Source organism: Denticeps clupeoides, chromosome 4, assembly GCF_900700375.1.
Source record: "Denticeps clupeoides chromosome 4, fDenClu1.1, whole genome shotgun sequence".
Classification (NCBI taxonomy): Eukaryota; Metazoa; Chordata; class Actinopteri; order Clupeiformes; family Denticipitidae; genus Denticeps; species Denticeps clupeoides.
Window position 1 is genome coordinate 2864541 of NC_041710.1, and position 20507 is coordinate 2885047.

The window sequence follows — 20507 nt, forward strand, 5'->3', positions numbered from 1 at the left end:
AATAATATTAAAATACGAGCAGCCAGTGAACTTTAAGTTTAAACCGAAACGTGGATTTTTTTCTCTCGCCACAGAGCGCCATTTCATTGTGTGTGGTGGACCCGAGAGTAAAAGGAACAGGAGCGGCCTTTAACCGGCGTATAAATATCGCCAGGCTCTTGTAATAGTGTTTTATTTGAAGTTGGTGTGCTTGGTAAATGCCGTGGCCAAGTTGTGTAACCACTCAGCGCTTACATGCTGCAGACATGTCGGAACCTTTTAATTTAATTTAAATAAATAAATTAAAAAAACTTAACCACCGCCTTTTATTAAACTGCTTGTCCGGCCCAGGGCGCGTTGTTTGTTGAAAAGTTGTAAGAATTAGCTTAGCATAGCCCCTTAGCTTAGCGCGGCCAACTTTCACTTCCTGGTTAGAGGGCGACAAGATGGCGGCCGCACGACGACGGTGAAGAACCGCGGACCTCCGGGAGTGAGGGCGAATTAAACCATGTTTGTCGAGAGGGTGAGTGCCGGCCGCCGCGACAGGGGCCGCATGCTGCCCCCCGGGAAGCCGTGACGGGGGTCGGATGTTAAGTTAGCGACGCGTTGCCCAATCACCGGTCAAACGTCAGAGCAGCAAGCAAGCAAGCAGCGGCGAGTTAAAGGTGAATAAAACTCCCTCAAACTCCTCCGATGCTTCAATCAAATAGTTATACCGCACTAGCATACACTGTTCGTTCTAATCGGATGCGGTTGTGCAGGACACAACCGTTGTGTGGTAAAACGAAACTGATTTTGGGGAGGGACGAAGGGGCTTTTGAGATTTGTGGTATTTACCATGCCGATCAAACGTTTCATTTACATTTACAACACGAACCGTTTCTTTTTATTTTCCTTTTTTTCACAAGTTAATACAGGAGATATGCATACAAAACTGCACACAATTCGTTTTACACAAAATTCAATGCAAACAAAACGAAAGCAAAAGAGTTAACAAAAAGGAAAAAGTTGTTTTTGTCCATAAGAGAACCTGTTTTCTGAACATTTTTAATAATAACAAATTAAGAAAATAGCAGAAAAAACTGTCATGGTGGGAAAAGTATCACTTCATATGGCAGTTTGTGATTCCACACAAAGTTGGCACCATATATAAAGTAAAATGAGAAAAAATGTAAAAAGCCAAGAGTATTCCAGTATCTATTTACACTTAATATATACTTTCTCTACAAAGAATAAAATGTTTATTCCAGAATTCATTTTCTGGTGAGGTCATTCTAAATATCAGGATGTGGTGACTCCTGCCACTGAATGGGATCACTGATCCATTTAAACCACCAGAACCACCAATATCAAGTTAATGAAGTAATGAAGTTTTAACGTGTTAAATTTTGTAAATGACATTGAGGAATGTTTGCTTTCACATCCAGACTGCCAGAACGGAGAAAGGGAATATCCCAAAATGAAGTCCTCAAACAAATCTTCAATAAAATGCCAACGAGGTGGAAGGACAAAGGGCAAGAGGGGCCGTAGCCAAGAGGTGAAGGCCACGGCTGATGTAAAAGCCCAGATCTCCTCTGAAAACTCTGGTGTCCCCCTCAGCCCCACCGAGACACGCCCCAGAACTCCAGAGGGTGGATGTAAATCAGGAGCCGGTACGGGCGGGGGGGGCAAGGGCAAGATTTGCCAGTCCGGAATAGGAACGGGTCTCTCTGATGCCTCAACAGGCCGAGGAAAAAGACCTTCGGTGACGTCACCACAGAAGGGGAGGCATGGGCGGAGTATGGGACAGTTACAGAACCACTGCGAGGCTCTCGTGATGACAGACTCACCGAATGTGCCGTCGTACAACTTGAGGAATAAAGTGCCCGCCCCCGACAGCCGTGTCTTATCGCCCCGGGGCACCCCGCGGCGCAGCTGCTCTCTCCTGGCTCTCTGGCCCCGTCACAGCTCCACGCCCGCAGGCAGCCCGCGACCACAGAGCAGGCAGTCCGCGTCCGAGACGAAAGGCAGGGTGCCGAACCTCCGGAAACGGAAGCTGTTTGGGACCAGCACGGTACTGTTGGGTTCTTGCGCTCTTCTGCTGCCAGGTGCATGGTCCATTTAGTGAGAAGAAACGTCTCATGGTGTGTTTTTTTTTTTTTTTTTGTCTCAGGTCTCCTCGGGTGACGCTCTGAGCAGAAGGGGTCGGGGCCGACCTGCGAAATCCGCCCCGCCTGGCGAGACCAACAGATCTAGGGAGAAAGGGAAGAAGAAGAAGAACGCCCCCCCGCCTGCCAAGCGCAGCAGGAGGAGCGCAGCTCCTCAGCCGACGCCGCCTCGTGCCAGAACCAGGTTCCAACCTCAGGACTTGCAAGAACCAGGTACCTACACGGTAGAACCTTTGACTGACTGAAGGTGGTCCCTGACGCCGTGCTGGGTTCTGTTCAGACCAGGTATCGGGTCTGTCCTCTGATTTATCCATGGAGCTGGTTCTCCAGGCAGATCCTACGCAACAACAGCAGCAGCAGCAGGAGGAGGAAGAAGAGGAGGAGGACCTTGATGATGATGATGACGAACTACCCAGCTTTTTAGAAAGAAGTGAGCAACTCGCTGTAAAACGAAGGCAAACCATCAAAAAAAAAAATCAGTAAATGAGGTTCTTCCTCCTTTTCAGAGCCATCATCCATTAGTCCGGGAATGTGTGTCTGGTGCAAGTACAGGAAGTATCCATACTGGCCAGCTGTGGTATGTTTTATGCTATGGTAATATAAATTCACATTCATTTTACATATTCTTACAAGACGTTTAAGTAGTAGAGTTCACTGTATGATATTTATTATCCTTCATAGTTCATATGATGAATGAATATTAACTGTTAATGTGGATTTTAAATCTCTAAAATTTGAGCATTGCCTCATTTGGATTTATGTCCCAAATTGCGACAAACAAATGTTATATACAAAAGTGAGTACACACCTTTTTGTAAGGACTTTGTAATGTCAGTGTCCAACTTGTATAACTATAATAAATTGAAAAATATTCAGTTCAGGCCAAACGTTTGGACGCACCTTCTCATCCAACGTGTTTTCTTTATTTTCATGACCATTTACGTTGGTAGATTCTCACTGAAGGCATCAGAACTATGAATGAACACATGTGGAGTTATGTACTTAACAAAAAAAGGTGAAATATAAAACATGAAAACATGTTTTATATTCTAGTTTCTTTGCTCTGATTACTACTTTGCACACTCTTGGTATTCTCTCGATGAGCTTCAAGAGGTCGTCACCTGAAATGCTTCTCAAACAGTCTTGAAGGAGTTGGTGTTTAGCACTTGTTGGTCCAGCTCACCCCAAACCATCTGGATTGGGTTCAGGTCCGGTGACTGTGGAGTCCAGGTCTCCACTTTTTGTTAAGTACATAACTCCACATGTGTTCATTCATAGTTTTGATGCCTTCTGTGAGAATCTACCAACGTAAATGTAAAGAAAACACGTCGAATGAGAAGGTGGGTCCAAACCTTTGGCCTGTACTGTATATATATATTCATAAGATTAATATTAGTTTGCTCAAAATAACTGGCATTTTGCCACAAAAGTGAGTACACCCCCCTTACTGAAAATGTCCAAAGTGTGTGTTTTGTGTGGCCACACATCTCTTAGTTTTCCTGAGCAAAGTTATTTGGGTAGGACGCGAATTTACATTCAAAACCTGCTATTTTACGTTTTAAAACCTGTTTTACAACCTGTACACTGACAACTTTACATTGTATCAAAGTTTCATGTCTCCAGTGTTGTCCCCATTAATAATGAGATTTTTACAGAGATGTGAGGGGTGCACTCACTTTTGTGAGGTACGTTTACCTGCAGTGTACACGTTTTCAGGTTAAGCGTGTGAACCATAAGAACAAGAAAGCCAGCGTTGTGTTCGTTGACAGTTTCCTGTCTGACAGCAAGCGCCGTTTAAAGGGGTAAGTAGCGAACGGGCACTCGAGGCCGGGAACGTTTCCATCTCGCACTTTCATGATGTTTTCTTTGAAACATTTTTACTCCGGCAGCCTGACTGTGTCTTTAAAAACGCTGAAGCCCTTTGACTCGGATGCCGCTGACACCCTGAAGGTAAATCGATTCTACTTCATTTGTGTCTCTCAGTTCTGCCCCCCCCCCGTCCTCTGGTTCTAAAAGTGTGCTTGCTACAGCTGCACGTACACTAAAATTGCCTCGATACAGAGAAGGTTAGCATGGCCCCTGCGAAAGGACCACACGCTAATCCGTGAAACACTCCATATTTTGGGGCTGTGGTGGCCTGGCGGTTAAGGAAGCGCCCCCCGTAATCAGAAGGTTCGAATCCCGATCCGCCAAGGTGCCACTGAGGTGCCACTGAGCAAAAGCACCGTCCCCACACACTGCTCCCCGGGTGCCCACTGCTCACTCAGGGTGATGGGTTAAATGCAGAGGACAAATTTCACTGTGTGCACCGTGTGCTGTGCTGCTGACAATCACTTCACATTGAAAAACAAGGCTGGACAAATAACGGCGGGGCAGAAAAAGCCTGAAACAGTTAACCTGGTTGATTTCACCGCCAGTTTCCCGTTGAGTAGCATCGCGGGCACGTGTCAAGAAGAAGAAACCTGTCATTGCGAAGCAGCTGTGGTAGTAACCCAGGTTCAAACCCCCACTTACTACCATTGTGTCCCTGAGCAAGACACTTAACCCTGAGTGTCTCCGGGGGGGACTGTCCCTGTAACTACTGATTGTAAGTCGCTCTGGATAAGGGCGTCTGGTAAATGCTGTAAATGTAAATGCATCACATTGTTTAAATGGAGTACGCAGTGCTTTACGTACGGCTGATCATTAAACGTAGCACCGTCCACAGCAGACGCTGGCTTGAAGTTTAGAGGTTTGGCAGGAGAGACGACTGTGATTCTGGGCCTGTGTCTCTGTCGGACCTGGTTTGATGGTCACCGCAGCATCATTTTCACTGCAGTGCGGGGTGCTAGTAGCCCAGTGGGCTAAAACACCCGCCTTGCGGGTTCAAAGCCCACTCGCTACCGTTGTGTCCCTGAGCAAGACCGTGAACCCCCGAGTGTTTCCAGGGGGGGACTGTCCCTGTAACTACCGACTGGCTCGCTCTGGATAAGAGCGTCTGCTGTGAACTGCCAACTTTGCATTATGCGTTAAGTCTTATTTATTTCTAAACGTATTTTTTTCAGTTCACACAGCTAGTAAACATTACGTATTCGCTCTTCTTTCTTGCCTGGGGCCTGGTCCTAGTGTCCCACCACTCCGTAACCGTCTTCTTCTTTCCTACAGAATTGGGTGTGTTTGGTGCTTGGAGAATGTGTGTGTGTGTGTGTGGGGCGGAGGGGCATTTTGGCTTGATTGGCCATCTATTTATCGTGTACACAGCTCACAATGTGGTGCATTTGCTTGTATATAATTATATAGGCACAGTGAGTATGGCCTTTTTTTCTAATTGATGCATTTTATTAATAATTGTTGTTAATGTTGGATGAGTGTACTCGGCGGTTGGAAGGGGTGGGGAGGTTTGTCTGTTGGGAATTGTGTTAAAGGGAAAACAGGAATGTTCTATTCAATGAATGCTGTTTATGTCTGCTGTGTTATTTCTGAATAATAAAAAAAAAAAAAAGAAGCTAAATCTAGTTTGTGAACTTGGATACAAGCCCTCCTTCTGTATCTCTGTGCTGGCCCAGGAGCAAGCCAAAGAGGAGTATGGGAAGGCCATAATATGGTCTCTGGAGCTGATCCAGGACTACAGAATCCGCATCGGTAAATCTTTCTTCTAGCCCTGCTGTTTCTTAGAACTGAATAGATCTATACCTGTCCTGAATAGATCAAATGTGCTTTTGATCTTTGCTTGTATTAATGGGTTAAAGTTTTTGAATGCAAGAACAGAAACAAATGTTGTGTGCAGTCGCCAGGCTAGTGGTTGTTTTTGGTTGAAATTCCACAAATGTATTTTTACATTTTAATATTTTTTTTTATAGGATGTGGATCTTTTTCTGGCTCCTTCCTGGAATACTTTACAGATGGCATCAGTAAGTTGTTCAACGTGTTTGGTACAGTTCTGTCTTCAGAGGAAAGAGGAGCAGTGGTACCGGAAAAGGGGTGCAGATTCTGGAGGAATTAAACCACAGTTATGAATAACCAGAATAACCAAACTTTCACATTTTGTGGCATTTAGCAGTTTGTCTTGTCCAGAGAAACGTACATCAGTGCCCCGTAGCACACATCTGATCTTCATACCAGTATGACTAGACTTAACGCTCCCCTATTATGAAAATGTGGCTCTGTGAGATGATTTAACATTAATACGAGTTCCTCTAGCCTGTCTATGGTCCTGCAGTGGCTAGAAATGGCGAAAGGTCATTCTGCTTCAGCGTTTCAAAGTGGCTGTAATTCTGCACCACGGCTGAATTTCAGAAAGAGACTGTGTGTGTGTGTGAAATAAATTTAATGTCAGGGGACCTTTAAGTCAACAACTCCTGTTTAAAAGAGCCCATCAACTAATTTAATAAGTGCAAAGAACATTATATTTTAAAAACAAAAAAAATAGTCAGGAGAATAAACATTACGGTATTAGTTAAGAGTATTTCTTTCATCTACTTTCCTACCCAGGTGGCCCTTTGAGACGGGACAATTCTCAGGAGACGTCAGATCTCAATTTCCCTGGACGGCACATTCCGGATGAGCTTTTTAACACGACACAGGAGGAGGGCTTTAACACACCGCAGGAGAAGAAGCTTCTGCCTGACCGTTCATTGGCGGCACGGACACGCGCCAACAAGAAGCTTGTGGAGTTCATCGTGAAGAAGCGCGGGGCGGAGAGGCGCCTGCTGGTAGGACGTGAAAACCGTGACGTTTGGCACGTTGAGTCACAGGCGCGAGGAAATTCCGACAATAGCTGCTATATAACGGGAAGAAATGAGAGTTTCCCCCTTACATTTGTCACACAGATGTGGCATCCAGCAGCTCAGGTCTGAATAAATCCTGACGCTCTCCCTTGTGTTAAACCGGCGTGAAAGATACTGGGGCAGTGGGTGGCCTTGCCGGTAAGGAAGCGGCCCCGTAATCGGAAGGTTGCTGGTTTGAATCCTGAACCGCCAAGGTGCCACTGAACAAAGCACCGTCCCCACACACTGCTCCCCGGGTGCCTGTCATGGCCGCCCACTGCTCACTCAGGGTGATGGTTAAAAGCAGAGGACACGTTAAACCGTGTCACCGTGTTCTGTGCTTCGCTTCACGTTAACAATAACTTCACGTTAGCTGAAAGTGCATCAAAACATATTCGCCCCCTAGTGGATGGACTAAGTTCTCTACGTTCTGCTGCACCTTTAACTTGTCCATCGGTTAGTTGAAGGCTGCTTTTGAATTTGAAGGTGTTCAGTCGGTGGTGTTATTGGACGGAACGGAAGATAATGTCGGTTGTTCCCGCCACAGGGCGTGATCAGCGGTCAGGCGGCGTCCAAATGGCTTCGGGCGCTCCAGAAGGCCAGCCGCTCCATGCGGGCTGTGATGGTTTACCTGGAGGAGGAGGAGCAGCAGGACCAGGTCTTCTCTTACCTGGAGGGCCTGCTGGACGCCTCCGCACAGAACGTCTCCCGTCTGCTCGGCCTGGACAATATCCGCTTCATAACAGACGTGTTGTTTCCTGAGGTGAGCGGCAGAAATTGTGCTGTTCAGTAGTACACTGTTCTTTTTACTACAGTAAGTAGCCAGAGAATATTTCTCCCTTAGAATAATTATCCAAATATTGGGTTCGGATTAGTTTAGTTTATCACAGCATGTGGTGTTAGTAGCCTAGTGGGTCAAACCCCACTTACTACCGTCCTGTCCCCGAGCAAGACACTTAACCCTGAGTGTCTCCAGGGGGGACTGTCCCTGTAACTACTGATTGTAAATGGCTCTGGATAAGGGCGTCTGGTCAAGGCTGGAGATGTGATTTCATGTCCTGGCTGAACATACCAAAAGGGAACGCGATTTCTCTTCTTAGGCCTTGATCTGTGCCATCGCTGGAGTGGACAATATCTCTTTACAGAAGGCGGAGGAGAAATATCAGAAAGGACCCTGCCTCAGTAACAGGTGGGAGACGCCACGGAGACAGGGCTCGTATCTCTGGATACCTGGTCCTCATTTGTCGGTTGGTTCTTGTTCCTCAGAGAGCAGCAGGAGTTCGACATGCGGATTGAGCAGCGGATGAAGGTGGCCCCAGAGCCTCCAGCAAACGAAAACTGAGTGGCCTTCTTTTACGGGAATCGGATGGGCCGGGCTGGATTTCCTGACCACGAACTGCAAAAAATGCACTTAATGTATATACAGTACACATGAATTTTATATTGCCAAAGATAATGTTGCAGTGTGTAACATAAGCTGTGTTTGCTTCAGGGGCTTCAGGGACTATTATTATTCCAATGTGAACGGAGGCAGCAAATTCTCCTAATGAAATGTTATTTCAATGTTTCATTAAAAATGTTTTATTTTCTTTTTGTATAAATGTCGATATCCATTTCCCTTATCTTTATTTATGTACATTTATAGAGTTAAATATTAAGGACACGTTTACACACTTGCTTTAAACCCTTCTGGGCTGCTGGAACACAAATAAAGGGTGTTTTTAACCATTTCAAATGGATTATTTGTCATTGGGCCGCACACAGTGCACACGACAAAATGGTGCCGGAGCAGCGGGCGGCCGTGAGGAGTAGCGTGTGAGAACCAGCGTCTTTCTGGCCCATGACCCTCTGGTCTTCTCAACCTCTAGTAGCCAGTCTGCACTGGCAATACTCAAATGCTGTTGTAAAATGTCACAAATGGACGCGACCGTGAAGGAAAAAGAAAGGGGACAGTAACGAAAGGGACCTTCTGAGATCTTGGCGTCATATGACGTGGTGAAAAGGGGTTTGGCAGAAGCGACGCTAACAGATTCACACACACAAATAATATAAATCTCATCTGGTCTCAACTAATACTGCTGTATCCGAGCACTGAATGAACGGGGGTCGCTGCGATTGAAGATTTCTTCACTCTATAATACAAATGTTCAGTGGGCACCTTTCTCGTTGCTTCTGTTTTGGAAAAGCTGGCACCGCACCTCGATTTCCCCACCGGGGGGTTATTATTTCCAAACCTGCTACACCAGCCTGCGATGGATGCGGCTGGTGTCCCTGTATCTGAGGGACGGATCTCGCCGATAACGGTCCGGCAGCAAACCGCCCAAGGCGTGGCAACGCGAGTGAGAGGAGAGGAGGAGTTTGTTGTAAGGCCCTCTGCTCTCAGGGCTCCTTTAGCGTGTTGATTTGGGCGCAGATTTTGAGGGCGGGGCCCAGTTTTAAGTTCATGGCGTTCATGAGGTGGTCTTCAGTGAGCAGCAGAAGGGCCTGACCATCAATCTCCTGGGAGCGGAACTCCTCCGAGATTTGCCTACATCCTGACAAGAAGAGGAACAGAAGGAAAGAAATTAAAAGGTAGTAGCCAGTGGGTAACACACTCACCTATGAACCAGAAGACCCAGGTTCATTGTGTCCCTGAGCAAGACACTTAACCCTAAGTTGCTAAAGGGGGGGACTGTCCCTGTAACTACTGATTGTAAGTCGCTCTGGATAAGGGCGTCTGGTAAATGCTGTAAATGTAAATGTAAAAAAAAAAAAAAAAATTGAGCAGGTACCCGTCTAGCCCATGGATGTCAACTCTTGAGCAACGCTGACCTATAAGAACACTTGAATTAAATCAGTGATTGTTGGTATACTCTGTATTGACAGGAAGGGGTTTAAAGTGGTAGATGTCAATCATGCCCTCAGGCTCCTCCTCTTTTATAAAAGTATCAGAATATCACCTGGTAAGGAGCCGATGAAGGAGCACACCTGCTCCACCGTCCACAGAGACGGCCGGGACTGGGACTCCCTCAGCCTCTGGTCCTGCCCTCGCTCCTGTTCCCTCTCCCGCTCCGTCTGGCGCCGCAGCCTGGTCGTCATTGGAACCGGAGGCTCCTCCCCGTCGTCCTTGCCGGTAGACAGCTGCAGGGTTGAAGGACAGTTGAGTTTGTATTGCTGCATTACGATGGTGAATGAGTACCGCGAGACTGACCTGTCTGAGGAAGTGATCTCTGGAAATGGCGTCTGCTCGTCTGGGTGGCCTCCCCCGTCTGCCCATGGGCCTGTGCGGCCAGCGGCTTGCCTTATCCACCTTTAGCAAGCTCAGGCGCTTTGTACAGCTCACATTGAACCTGCGTCAGCCAGGAACATGACGGAATGCACACGAGTGTGCAATATTGCTTAGATTTACATCCATGGATGGTGAACTCTTCAAAAATACAAAACATGCTAATGATGAACTCAATTATTTCTAATCATTTAGAAGAGAGTGTTTGCATGAGCGGCTCATTATTAAAATATTCTTAAATTCACAATGCTTCAATATAAAAAAAAACTTGTTTAAGCATTTAGCTAATTTGTCTTATTCAAGCCTTCTGTGAACAGTATCTTTAAAGAAAATTTCACCTGAAACGTGTGCCGTCTGAGCTCTGCAGTCTTTGCATGAAACAGCGCCACACTACTAGTAGTGGCCAAATATCGAATTGCATTTAAAATGTTCACCAGTAGTGAAAAAATTTAAGTAGATTATAAACGAACAGTGTTCTGCGTATGTAATCAGCGCTACCCGGTTTTAATTCGCCCGTCTGCAGGCTCGGCAAGCGGGACGCACCTCCTGACACAGGACATAGAGCAGAAGCGCTTGGAGCGGAGGAAAGTGTGAGCGTATCCCCTCTTCCCACAGAACTCACACTGCAGCACGTCCGACAGCATGTTTGCCGAGTGCTCTGAAAATACACACACACACACACACACACACACAGGCAGTTTCTATATTTAATTATATCTCATGATTTGTATTTAATTTGAGTTTATCTCACACTGTGTTAATAATTTATATCCTTTTCACATTATTAGACGCGTTATTATACATTAAGTGTTGCATTCACCGTCCTCGAGAGGTGCATCGTCCATATCAGAGTCAGATGACAGCTCTGGCTGCTCCGTGTCCAGCAGCTCATCTCCCGCCTCCCCATTTGCCGTCATGTTCTGGTCGTCAGGCAATGAGGCCTGCTGGTCCATAACCAAAGAAGACCTGCCGACCTGAACAGGAGACGCTCAAACATCAAATTCTCCTCCATAGTCATGCATGGGGTAGCTTAGAAAATATGGTTGTTAATGAAACTGAGATCTGAAAATTTTGATGCTTATTTATTTAACATGAGAGTTGCAGGGCCCTGGTTCAATATCCACAAAAAGCAGTTTTCTTGTATTAATGATTTCATTCATATCATTTATTAATTGGCTGAGCAGTTGGAGCTCAGCCGGAGTAGGAGAGCCCAACCATGTTCAAGCTGTTGATGCAATTAAACACCGCGGGCTTTTGCCATCACCTTACAGCTGAACCGCTACAGCTCCCTCTTGTGGACATACCGGGAACGGCTCCAGGCCCTCTTGGATGACGAAGCCCTCAATGAGATGTGTGAGGATGTGGGGTTTAGCGACCGCCTGTGAGGGCTGGCCCTCAGGACTCTCTGGCAGGCCGGCTGCGGGGGGCTTGCTGGTGCTTCTTACCGAGGTAGGGATGAGGGGAGGGGGGGGACTGGTGGCATATGTGGGGTCCTCGGGTAATCGGATCACAGATCTGCTCGACGACACGCTGGGAGAATCCAGTTCATCTGCAGAGGGATTGAGAAGAACACAGTATGATGATCATTAATATATTCTAAAATACCCATTATAATCAGTATATTTTATCGTGTGTTAAGTGGCCTAGAATCAGAGGTTTTAAAGACCACAAGGTGGGATCTCGAACGGACGAGCCCTTCTCCCAATTAGGACACATCCGGACCTTCAAATGTGGTCTCGGTAGGACATGGCCGCTAAACTGATCACCGGTCACAGTCTGGCTCCATCTAGTGGTGATCCTTATATGAAATACTATATTACAACTCCATCCTGCATTATCTACAACTCTAACAAAACTGGCAATCTTTACTTTCATTTAAAGCACACATACAGTACAGGCCAAAAGTTTGGACACACCTTCTCATGTGTTTTCTTTATTTTCATGACCATTTACGTTGGTAGATTCTCACTGAAGGCATCAAAACTATGAATGAACACATGTGGAGTTATGTACTTAACAAAAAGTGGAGACCTGACCTCCACAGTCACCGGACCTGAACCCAATCCAGATGGTTTGGGGTGAGCTGGACCAACAAGTGCTAAACACCTCTGGGAACTCCTTCAAGACTGTTGGAGAAGCATTTCAGGTGACGATCTCTTGAAGCTCATCGAGAGAATGCCAAGAGTGTGCAAAGCAGTAATCAGAGCAAAGAAACTAGAATATAAAACATGTTTTCATGTAGTACATAACTCCACATGTGTTCATTCATAGTTTTGATGCCTTCAGTGAGAATCTACCAACGTAAATGGTCATGAACATAAAGAAAACACATTAAGTGAGAAGGTTTTTGGCCTGTACTGTACATTTAATTGAACTACCTGGGCAGGGTTCTGGTTGGCTTGGCCCATCCTCATGGTCTCCCGCGGTGTCTGCTGAGGCCGACAGCGTTGGAGGAGTTGGCGTCTTCTCTTTGGTGGGACGTCGTTGCTCATCTTCTCTCACCCCTTCTCTACTCGTCCCGTCGGCTTTAAAAGGCCGTGCTGTGTGCTGAATAAAATAAAAGGGTCACTTGTTGCTACGGCAGTGGCGAGTGGTGGTGACAGCAGCGGTGAAAACTTCTTTTCGGAAGCGGACTCACAGGCGGAGCCTCGGCCTGCGCGGCTGGCTGCACCTTCAGGTCCACAGCTACCGTTTGAGGTGGCGGGAGGTTCTGGAAAGGCAGCCGCGCCAGCGCCTCTGCCGCAGGCAGCTCGTCCTCGGACACCAGCATCCGGCCCGACCGCACCGCCAGGGCCTGCACCGAGTGCAGGGAGAGTCTCCGCAGCGAGGCCGGAGGAGGGGGAGGCTCCGGGCCCGGCTGCAGCGCTGCGGCTTCCGGCGCGGCGGGCTGCGGCTGGCCGGAGGTGGAGGCTGGGGGCGGGGCGGCGAGGGGAAGGGGGCTGGCTCGAGGCTGAAGAGGGAGGGGGATGGGAGGGGCCTCCTGGGGTGTGACGCGTAGCGCGATGGGCTGGACCTGCCTGTGGGTGGTGGTGCTCTGCTGAATGATGAGCTGAGGCTGCGCCCCCCGCTGGCCTGGAGGACAGTGCAGCTTATGCTTAACCAGTGTAGGTGAGTACACTACAGCAAAGCCATTTAGAGCACCTGATCAACACGTGAGTGAATATTAGAACGAGGTTTTTTTTTTTAAAGCACAACGTCCATTTAATAGCTGCAAGGTTTTGACTGGTGTTGTCAACATCAGGCACGTTACCTGGAGCTAAGAGATGGTGGGCGGAGGACAGCCGGGCAATTTCGGCCGAATGGGAGTGGGTTCCGGACGTGTCGGTGGAGGTGTGAGGCAGCTGGGCGGACTTCAAGGGACAAATGGCCATCTTGGGAAGAGGGGGAGCCCCGGCTTGGCCTTGTGACGAGGGCTTCAGATGGACATTCTGAGCCAAAGCCCCCTGGAGCTGAGTGCAGAGAGCAAGGCTCTGAACCTAACAAGCAATCATTATACGGCACCTTTAACCCCTAAAAGCTTTTGCCCTCACATCAACCGTCAATGGGCTGTGTCCAGAGGTTCAGTAGATTACAGTCCTTTAGATAACGTAGCTGTGGGTATGAAGTGATAGAAACTGCGGAGGACGCGTGGACCGCTCCAGTTCAGTGCAGTCGTTGGGTATAGAGTGGCGGACACATGACATTAAGCTGATAAGCTGGTGAAATTCGAACTACGCAGACCAAGCATTTACGTGTTGCGGAGAAATGAACTCAAGTCCGCAATACCAAGCGACCCCTCCACGACTCCTTCCACCACTACGTGTGCAAAGCAGCCCAGTATTCGTGATCCTGTGGAACCATCTCTGTTGGAGGAGTCCTCACCTGTGCAGAGGTGGTCGGCGACGCGGGTGTTGAGCTGACAGCTGGAAGCTCAGACTGCATGGCGGCCACGGTGGCAGCAGGAGCGAGAATCAGCTGAGGGATTGTGGTTAATAGAGACAAAGGAGACAAAGGAGAAAAGGTGGTAGCAGCCTAGCGGGTAGAGCCAGAAATATACTTGCTGTGAGTTATGTACGCGTATCCGTACACAGTCAAGTTGTTGACATTTGTGCTGATATACTTGCGTCCGTACTGTGCGTCGTAATCTGTAGTGTGTACTCCGTACCACCAGGGGTCAGTGTTGAGACCGCAAACCAAATAAATTAATGAATGTATCAGCATCTGTTTAGTGAAGATCGTGCAACACTGCCCATATAAAGTTACACAGGTATTACACCCGTGTGTGTATCCGTATACAGTACAGACAACAATTTTGGACACACCTCATTCAGTGTGTTTTCTCTATTTTCATGACCATTTACGTTGGTAGATTCTCACTGAAGGCATCACAATTATGAATGAACACATGTGGAGTTATGTACTTAACAAAAAAAAAGGTGAAATAACTGAAAACATGTTTTATATTCTAGTTTCTTTGCTCTGATTACTGCTTTGCACACTCTTGTCAATGTCAAACCATCTCGACAGGGTTCAGGTCCGGTGACTGTGGAGGCCAAAGTACATAACTCTACATTTGCTCATTCATAGTTTTTTGATGCCGTCAGTGAGAATCTACCAACGTAAATGTTTATTAAAATAAAGAAAACACATTGAATGACAAGGTGTGTCCAAACTTTTGGCCTGTACTGTACGTTCTGTTCACAGAACCATTACAAAGAACGCAGGATACGAACAGTGGCTGTTCGTACATACATATGTACATAGTTAACAGCAAGTATAATTCTGCCTTAAGACATTCGCCTGTGAACCGGAAGACCACAAAGTCCCAAGATCAAGCCCCACTTACTACAACAGTGTCCCTGAGTAAGACACTTAAAAGTGTCTCCAGGGGGACTGTCCCTTTCACTATTGTAAGTTAGGGTGACCAGATTTGAGCTTGTGAAATGTGGGAATCCCACATTTAGGCCTTTAGGACCAAGTTTCACGCATGCTGGCTTCTTACCATCTGGGTGCGCAGGTACATCTGGGCCTGACTTCCTGTTGGAGAGCCATTCCCCATGAGCATGGCCTGATGGGATATTGTGCCACCTTTGGCTGTGGAAATGGTTCCCTGGACACGAACAGGGGGCTGGGACGTCACCAGAGATGCTGGCAGCGAACTCTAAATAAGAAGTTTCCAGAGATACTAATGAATGATGCATGAAAAATGTAATTCCAAAGGGAAGCGTAAAGCTTTGCTGGAAATACTTAAGAGACCCCATCTCAGCACATTCATCAAATACTCCACGTCAGTAACGTCCCTCAGGAACGCTAGAAAACCATCAGCCAAGAGCTGATGTTATGGAAATATTCTTTACCCCTTGTTCCCCCCTCCAGTTCATCCTTCCCAAGGACTCTCGCTTGCAGCAGGACGCCGCCAGTGGATGGAAATGAAGCGAAACTGAACGTACCAGCGGCGGTGCTGCAATGGGCGACTGGACTAGAGTCCCGCTGGCTGACGGGGGTGAAGAGGAAGGCTGCCTGCTAACCGGCTGTGATGCCTGGAGCAGAGTGAGGCAAAGGGACCGTAGTCATGTGGCTTGGAGGACAATCACAGTAACACGCAGGCTGAAAGCTGCCACTTTCACGCCTCACTCCATTGCAAGACATTTAAATGTGATGAGGTGCATGACTATAATGCCAAAAAAACATTTATGGAACTTTTTTTATTAGAAATTTTCACGCATTGAAGCTCACTTAAAGGTCCCATGAAATGAAAAATGTTTTGCTTTTATATCGGTCTTATTGGTCCACTAATTCTGTATCTGACGTCTCTTTCCGAAATTCATCCTCTGTGCAGAATTATAGCCACTTTGATCCAGTCCCACAATGAGATTTCCCGGGATGCGCCGTTTCACCGTCTGTAGCTTTAAATGCTAATGAGGAGGAGGGAGGCGGGACGAGGAGGAGAGCGGCCTATAGAAGTTGAGGGGACATTCGCGGAAATGACATCATCAACACCACACCAACCACAATTGGTGCAGACAGGAAGTCGTGTCTGCGTTTTCCATGAAGTAAAACAAACCCAGTCTCGCGTCATTTGTGATCATGCTTCATGCGTTTGGAAGCCATGACGGTTGGTGGAGATAATGTTTTAGGGGAGGGGTGAGAAATTCTTTGGGCGGAAAAAACATGAGAAACGGGAGGTAACCTTTCCCCTTATGACGTCATAAGGGGACAAATTCCTGCTCCGACCGTCTGAGCTGCCGCACTCTGAACGGTGAAGCAGAATGACCAAAGCACTCTTTACACCCACCGCCATTTCTAGCCACTGCAGGACCATAGACAGGCTAGAGGAACTCGTATTAACGTTAAATCATCGAATTAATAGGGGACCTTTAAGTACATTATGGTGAGCAGTCACAGCTTATCACATTGCATTTTATTATCATCACTTTTCCACCTTAACACACAGGTAATTTTCAATGGAACTTCACCAGGAGCTCTTTTTTCAGTGCCCTTCGTCCTCAGTGCAGATAATAAATAAAAAATATTCCACAACTTTGGCTCCACCCCCAGCACCAATGGGCGAAATGAGAAAAATTCTGACCTGCTGAGCGGTGACCAGGCTCTGGGCAGCAGTGAGGTGCTGCTGCTGCTGCTGCAGGGCCGTGGTCTGAAGCATGATATGCTGCTGCTGCGCGGCATACATCTGCTGCAGGTACTGAGCGGCCACGCCCTGAGCCCTCGGCACCGCCTGCTGGATGACCTGACATCGAGAAGAAGAAACGTAGATCCACAATATGACAATAAGTGGCTTTTTATATTCGAACAAGCTCTTCTTTTAACTTTGAACTGAGTGACATCTTTATGTCCCCCATTGTTCAGAGGTTTGGAATTGTGGCTGCTTAATTAATGTAACGAATTTCACAATAAATAAAACAACGATATATTTCTCAACGTGAACATGGCCAGTACCTGCACAGCCTGCCTGTCAGAGGGAGACAAGGGCAGCGCCTGCGGGCGGGTGGGGGCGCCGGGTGATGTCGGGCTGACGGGTGCTGTCAACGCCGTTGTCGTGGCAACGGCAGCGCTGCTGGTTGCCGCCGTCACGCAGGTCTGGCTCTCCATCTCTCCTGGGCTGCTTCTGTCCATCCCGCCCAGGTCGGCGGGGTCAGATGTTAGGCTGAAAGGACACAGACGTACAATGAAGCCGACGCCCCTCTGCCGGACCACGTCCTGCCGTTTTCATCCTTCCATCATAGGAAATAATTCAGCTCGTCCATTCTCATTAGCGAATTTTGTTATGTAGGCCACCAAGCAGGGTTTCGAATAATGTATGCATCAACACACTGCTCAAAATATAGCAGTAATCGTGTAAAAAACGTAAAAAGTGTCCTTTTAAAATTTGAGCAATTTTTAAATCATTTTATCTTTCTTAGAAATGTTAAATGTACATATACATTTAGTGGGAATGATAAATATTAATATTGCATATTATACATATACATGATGCATATGTTAAATGTAATATGAGCAGATAATATCTAGACAGATCGAGCATTTTAAAGCGGAGTTTACCCCTGAAACCAGATAAAAGGCGAAAATTCGATCCTCCAAATCGGAAAAAAACGGTTTCATTTCTCAGCGATCATTTTAATGTTGAATTCATCTTAATCCATTCATTTCCGTGGCAAAACGTTCCGACGTTTACTGCGTTTTCGGCTATTTTGTCGCGATCGTATTCACCCGACAATTCACGAAGCGGCGAATGTCAACGCGATTAAAACAAAAAAAAAAATGTTAAATCAAAAAGCACACAGAGAACTTGCGACGAGCCTGGATTCACCGGTCGAACCCGCGGATTTTTGCCGTGACGTCAAGCCTGAGACCCCCGCACCACATGACCCACGACCCACGACCCTAGACAGACACACCTACCCGCCCACGCGTCACGTTAGATCCCGCGCAGAGACACGACGGCGCGGCTGATCGATAAAACTGATCATCGTCGACACGCCCCTTTTCTATCGAGATTTATCGAACAGAACAATAAAAATATATATATATATATATACATATATATTCATATTTAAATATGTACATGTATATCGGCGGACGTCCGTCGCGCACAGCGGGTCCTTGGCGTCACCTGCGCGCCACTGCGGCTCCGCCGCCCGCCGTCGCCGTCCCGGCCGCGGTACTGCGTCAGCGCCCCGACACGGAGCGGAGGGCGGAGGGCGGAGGCCGACATCACAGCACCCCGCGCAGTGCAGGAGGAGTCTGTACAGCGGGGCTCCGGCGGCTGCGGCGGCGGCGGCGGCTGCGCTTCCGGGGCTGGAGCGCGTCTGGTGACGTCAGTGTATATTAAACCACGCTCGCTTATTTATTCTCACGGTCATCTCGTATATTTCCGGCCATTTCTGACACCTTATTGTATTTTTTTTAATGTACATTTTGTATTTTTCTTGTATTGTTTTCTACGTACATGTCTGCACTGAAAGAGTTGCTTTTAATCTCATTGTACAGGCATATAGGCAATTTATTATATTCTATTATTTTCTATTGTATTCTATTCTATTCTTTGCTTGGTTTGTACCCCAGGCAGGGTTAATGGTCTGTAATCAAATAAAACAATACATAATAATGATTATGTATTCTAATATCTTATATGATGTGTTATGAATAACACATAATATTTCATAATATATAAATAACCAAAAAACAAATCTAAGAACAAGAAGAGCCAACCACACGCCAAGGATTTTGTTGAGATGTTAATGTTTTACAACACAGCGCTCAATGTGGAGCTAAAAAACACTTTTTTTTGCATTATGAAATATGTTGATATGCAGATACTTGGACGTCGTGTGCACGTTAGGCCACTGCACCTAATGAAATGTCACGAATAAAGGTATTCGGTGAGAAATGACGCCTGTGTGCTCTTACTCGGTCTGTAACTATGGTAACGCAGGGCTCCCGATCGAAACGAACTAATTGCCTACACCGGCTGATTCTTTTTAAGGTGTTCGATCGGGAGTAGGCTCCACAAAAAACTGATAATTAACGATTTAATTATTCTCAGGGATGTCATACCATTTCCGTGGCCTATTTTAACTATTCGCTATTTCAAGTGAACTTGAACCACGTCGATTCAGCGCTTTCTTTCTTCGAATTCCCGTTCTACCTTACGTGGCGGTCGGACGACCTTATCCATTTGGCCTGTAGGGGGCTCCACAACATCAGCTAGCTTTCAGAAGTGGTTATTTACTTTTACTTTACTTTACTTTACTTTACTTTACTTAGCAGACGCTTCTATCCAAAGATGGGATGACACCAGCAATTCTCGTTCAAGAGGATGACACCATCAATTCTCGTTCTGTTTCTATAGATTTTGAGTTACAAAACTAAGAGCCCTGATAAGGCCTAACTTGTCAAGAATAGAAGATGCTCGGGAGTTGTTAAGTGCTGGACGAATTTTTTAAAATTATCTTGTGCAGTGTGTATGTGTGTAACGGATGCACACCAGCATCCAATCACCCATGCACATCAGTTGGTGTCAAAACAGAGATTTTATTTCTGTGGGAACACAGCAGGGTACAGTCAGTGGCTAACGATCACACGCGTCACGGCCCTCCTCTCATCCCCTCTCTGCTCCCGCAGCACACTGAGGTAACTGCACGTCAATACAACTTGTAAAATATGATTAAATAAAAAAACAAAAAATAAACCCACCACATGAATTCAACCAGTAACTCAGTCATTAAATTATATATATTAAACTATTTACAGGTGAGCCCAACAGTGACATTAAACAACAGTAAAATACTAAAATACAATTTTAAAAAAGAAAATGACGATCGTATAGTGGCTACGTTACATACATTTCACATTTAACATACCTGTGGGAACACAGCAGGGTACAGTCAGTGGCTAACGATCACACGCGTCACGGCCCTCCTCTCATCCTACGAGACACATGCTTCTGCTAACACGTGGCGGCAAATAAAATTTCTTTTTTTTTCTTTTTTAGAACCGCGCGTGTGGCACAACGCCGCACGCGCTTATAATACACAGCATAATACCAACAACATGACATAACTTTAATAACTTTAATACACCTATATACAACACATGATATGGAGAACACTGCACGTGAACGTGAGCTATAGAGTGCGCCATTAATGTAACCCTGACCACACAAACAATGTGGAACCAAAATTTTCGTTCCCACCCACAAATACACACACAAAAAAAAAACACATGAACCCCGTAGCTTACAATTACAATAAGTTTTGTTGGAGTTCACGACATACATACAATTATCTTACATAACATCCCGGCCACATGTGCAGTGCGTGTGTAAGTGTTGGTCTGAAATACTTTTTGAACAAGTGGGATTTCAGCTGCTTC

General features: G+C 46.6%; 2 protein-coding genes and 1 non-coding gene across 10 annotated transcripts; 2 read left to right on the forward strand and 1 right to left on the reverse strand.

Moving 5' to 3' along the window:
* The first annotated feature begins 419 nt into the window (after positions 1 to 419).
* LOC114788141 (PWWP domain-containing DNA repair factor 3A) lies at positions 420 to 8460 on the forward strand. Its single transcript, XM_028976387.1, has 13 exons — positions 420 to 502; positions 1407 to 2032; positions 2132 to 2339; positions 2407 to 2556; positions 2633 to 2703; positions 3843 to 3928; positions 4016 to 4076; positions 5672 to 5747; positions 5966 to 6016; positions 6597 to 6817; positions 7419 to 7634; positions 7972 to 8060; positions 8138 to 8460. The coding sequence occupies exons 2-13, from the start codon at positions 1439 to 1441 to the stop codon at positions 8211 to 8213; spliced, it is 1899 nt and encodes a 632-aa protein (XP_028832220.1). The 5' UTR covers positions 420 to 502; positions 1407 to 1438; the 3' UTR covers positions 8214 to 8460.
* Positions 4144 to 4250, forward strand: LOC114789422 (U6 spliceosomal RNA). Its single transcript, XR_003749673.1, has one exon. It is a non-coding gene; the product is annotated as a U6 spliceosomal RNA (small nuclear RNA).
* Positions 8426 to 18412, reverse strand: LOC114788139 (polyhomeotic homolog 3 (Drosophila)). 8 transcript variants are annotated; one of them, XM_028976381.1, is made up of 15 exons: positions 18247 to 18412; positions 17073 to 17280; positions 16705 to 16863; positions 15566 to 15655; positions 15118 to 15276; positions 13998 to 14090; positions 13387 to 13585; positions 12775 to 13277; positions 12515 to 12683; positions 11441 to 11685; positions 10957 to 11110; positions 10680 to 10794; positions 10062 to 10200; positions 9811 to 9991; positions 8426 to 9405 (listed from the first exon to the last, which is right to left on the reverse strand). In XM_028976381.1, the coding sequence occupies exons 2-15, from the start codon at positions 17247 to 17249 to the stop codon at positions 9251 to 9253; spliced, it is 2538 nt and encodes an 845-aa protein (XP_028832214.1). In that variant the 5' UTR covers positions 17250 to 17280; positions 18247 to 18412; the 3' UTR covers positions 8426 to 9250. The 8 variants fall into 8 exon arrangements, with proteins under 8 accessions (XP_028832214.1, XP_028832219.1, XP_028832212.1 ...); XM_028976386.1 differs by having other exon boundaries at positions 11582 to 11685; positions 18199 to 18412; XM_028976379.1 differs by having other exon boundaries at positions 18199 to 18411.
* Between the last annotated feature and the right edge of the window lie 2095 nt (positions 18413 to 20507).

Excerpts from the sequence above, each read along its gene's own strand:
- LOC114788141 (XM_028976387.1), top strand. The coding sequence starts at position 1,439 with ATGAAGTCCTCAAACAAATCTTCAATAAAATGCCAACGAGGTGGAAGG. Across the intron at positions 2,557-2,632 it reads ACCCAGCTTTTTAGAAAGAA|AGCCATCATCCATTAGTCCG; the intron begins GTGAGCAACTCG and ends CCTCCTTTTCAG. Across the intron at positions 8,061-8,137 it reads GGACCCTGCCTCAGTAACAG|AGAGCAGCAGGAGTTCGACA; the intron begins GTGGGAGACGCC and ends CTTGTTCCTCAG.
- LOC114788139 (XM_028976381.1), bottom strand. The coding sequence starts at position 17,249 with ATGGACAGAAGCAGCCCAGGAGAGATGGAGAGCCAGACCTGCGTGACG. Across the intron at positions 12,684-12,774 it reads CGCAGGCCGAGGCTCCGCCT|CACACAGCACGGCCTTTTAA; the intron begins GTGAGTCCGCTT and ends TATTTTATTCAG. Across the intron at positions 11,111-11,440 it reads AGGGCCTGGAGCCGTTCCCG|GTCGGCAGGTCTTCTTTGGT; the intron begins GTATGTCCACAA and ends TCTCCTGTTCAG.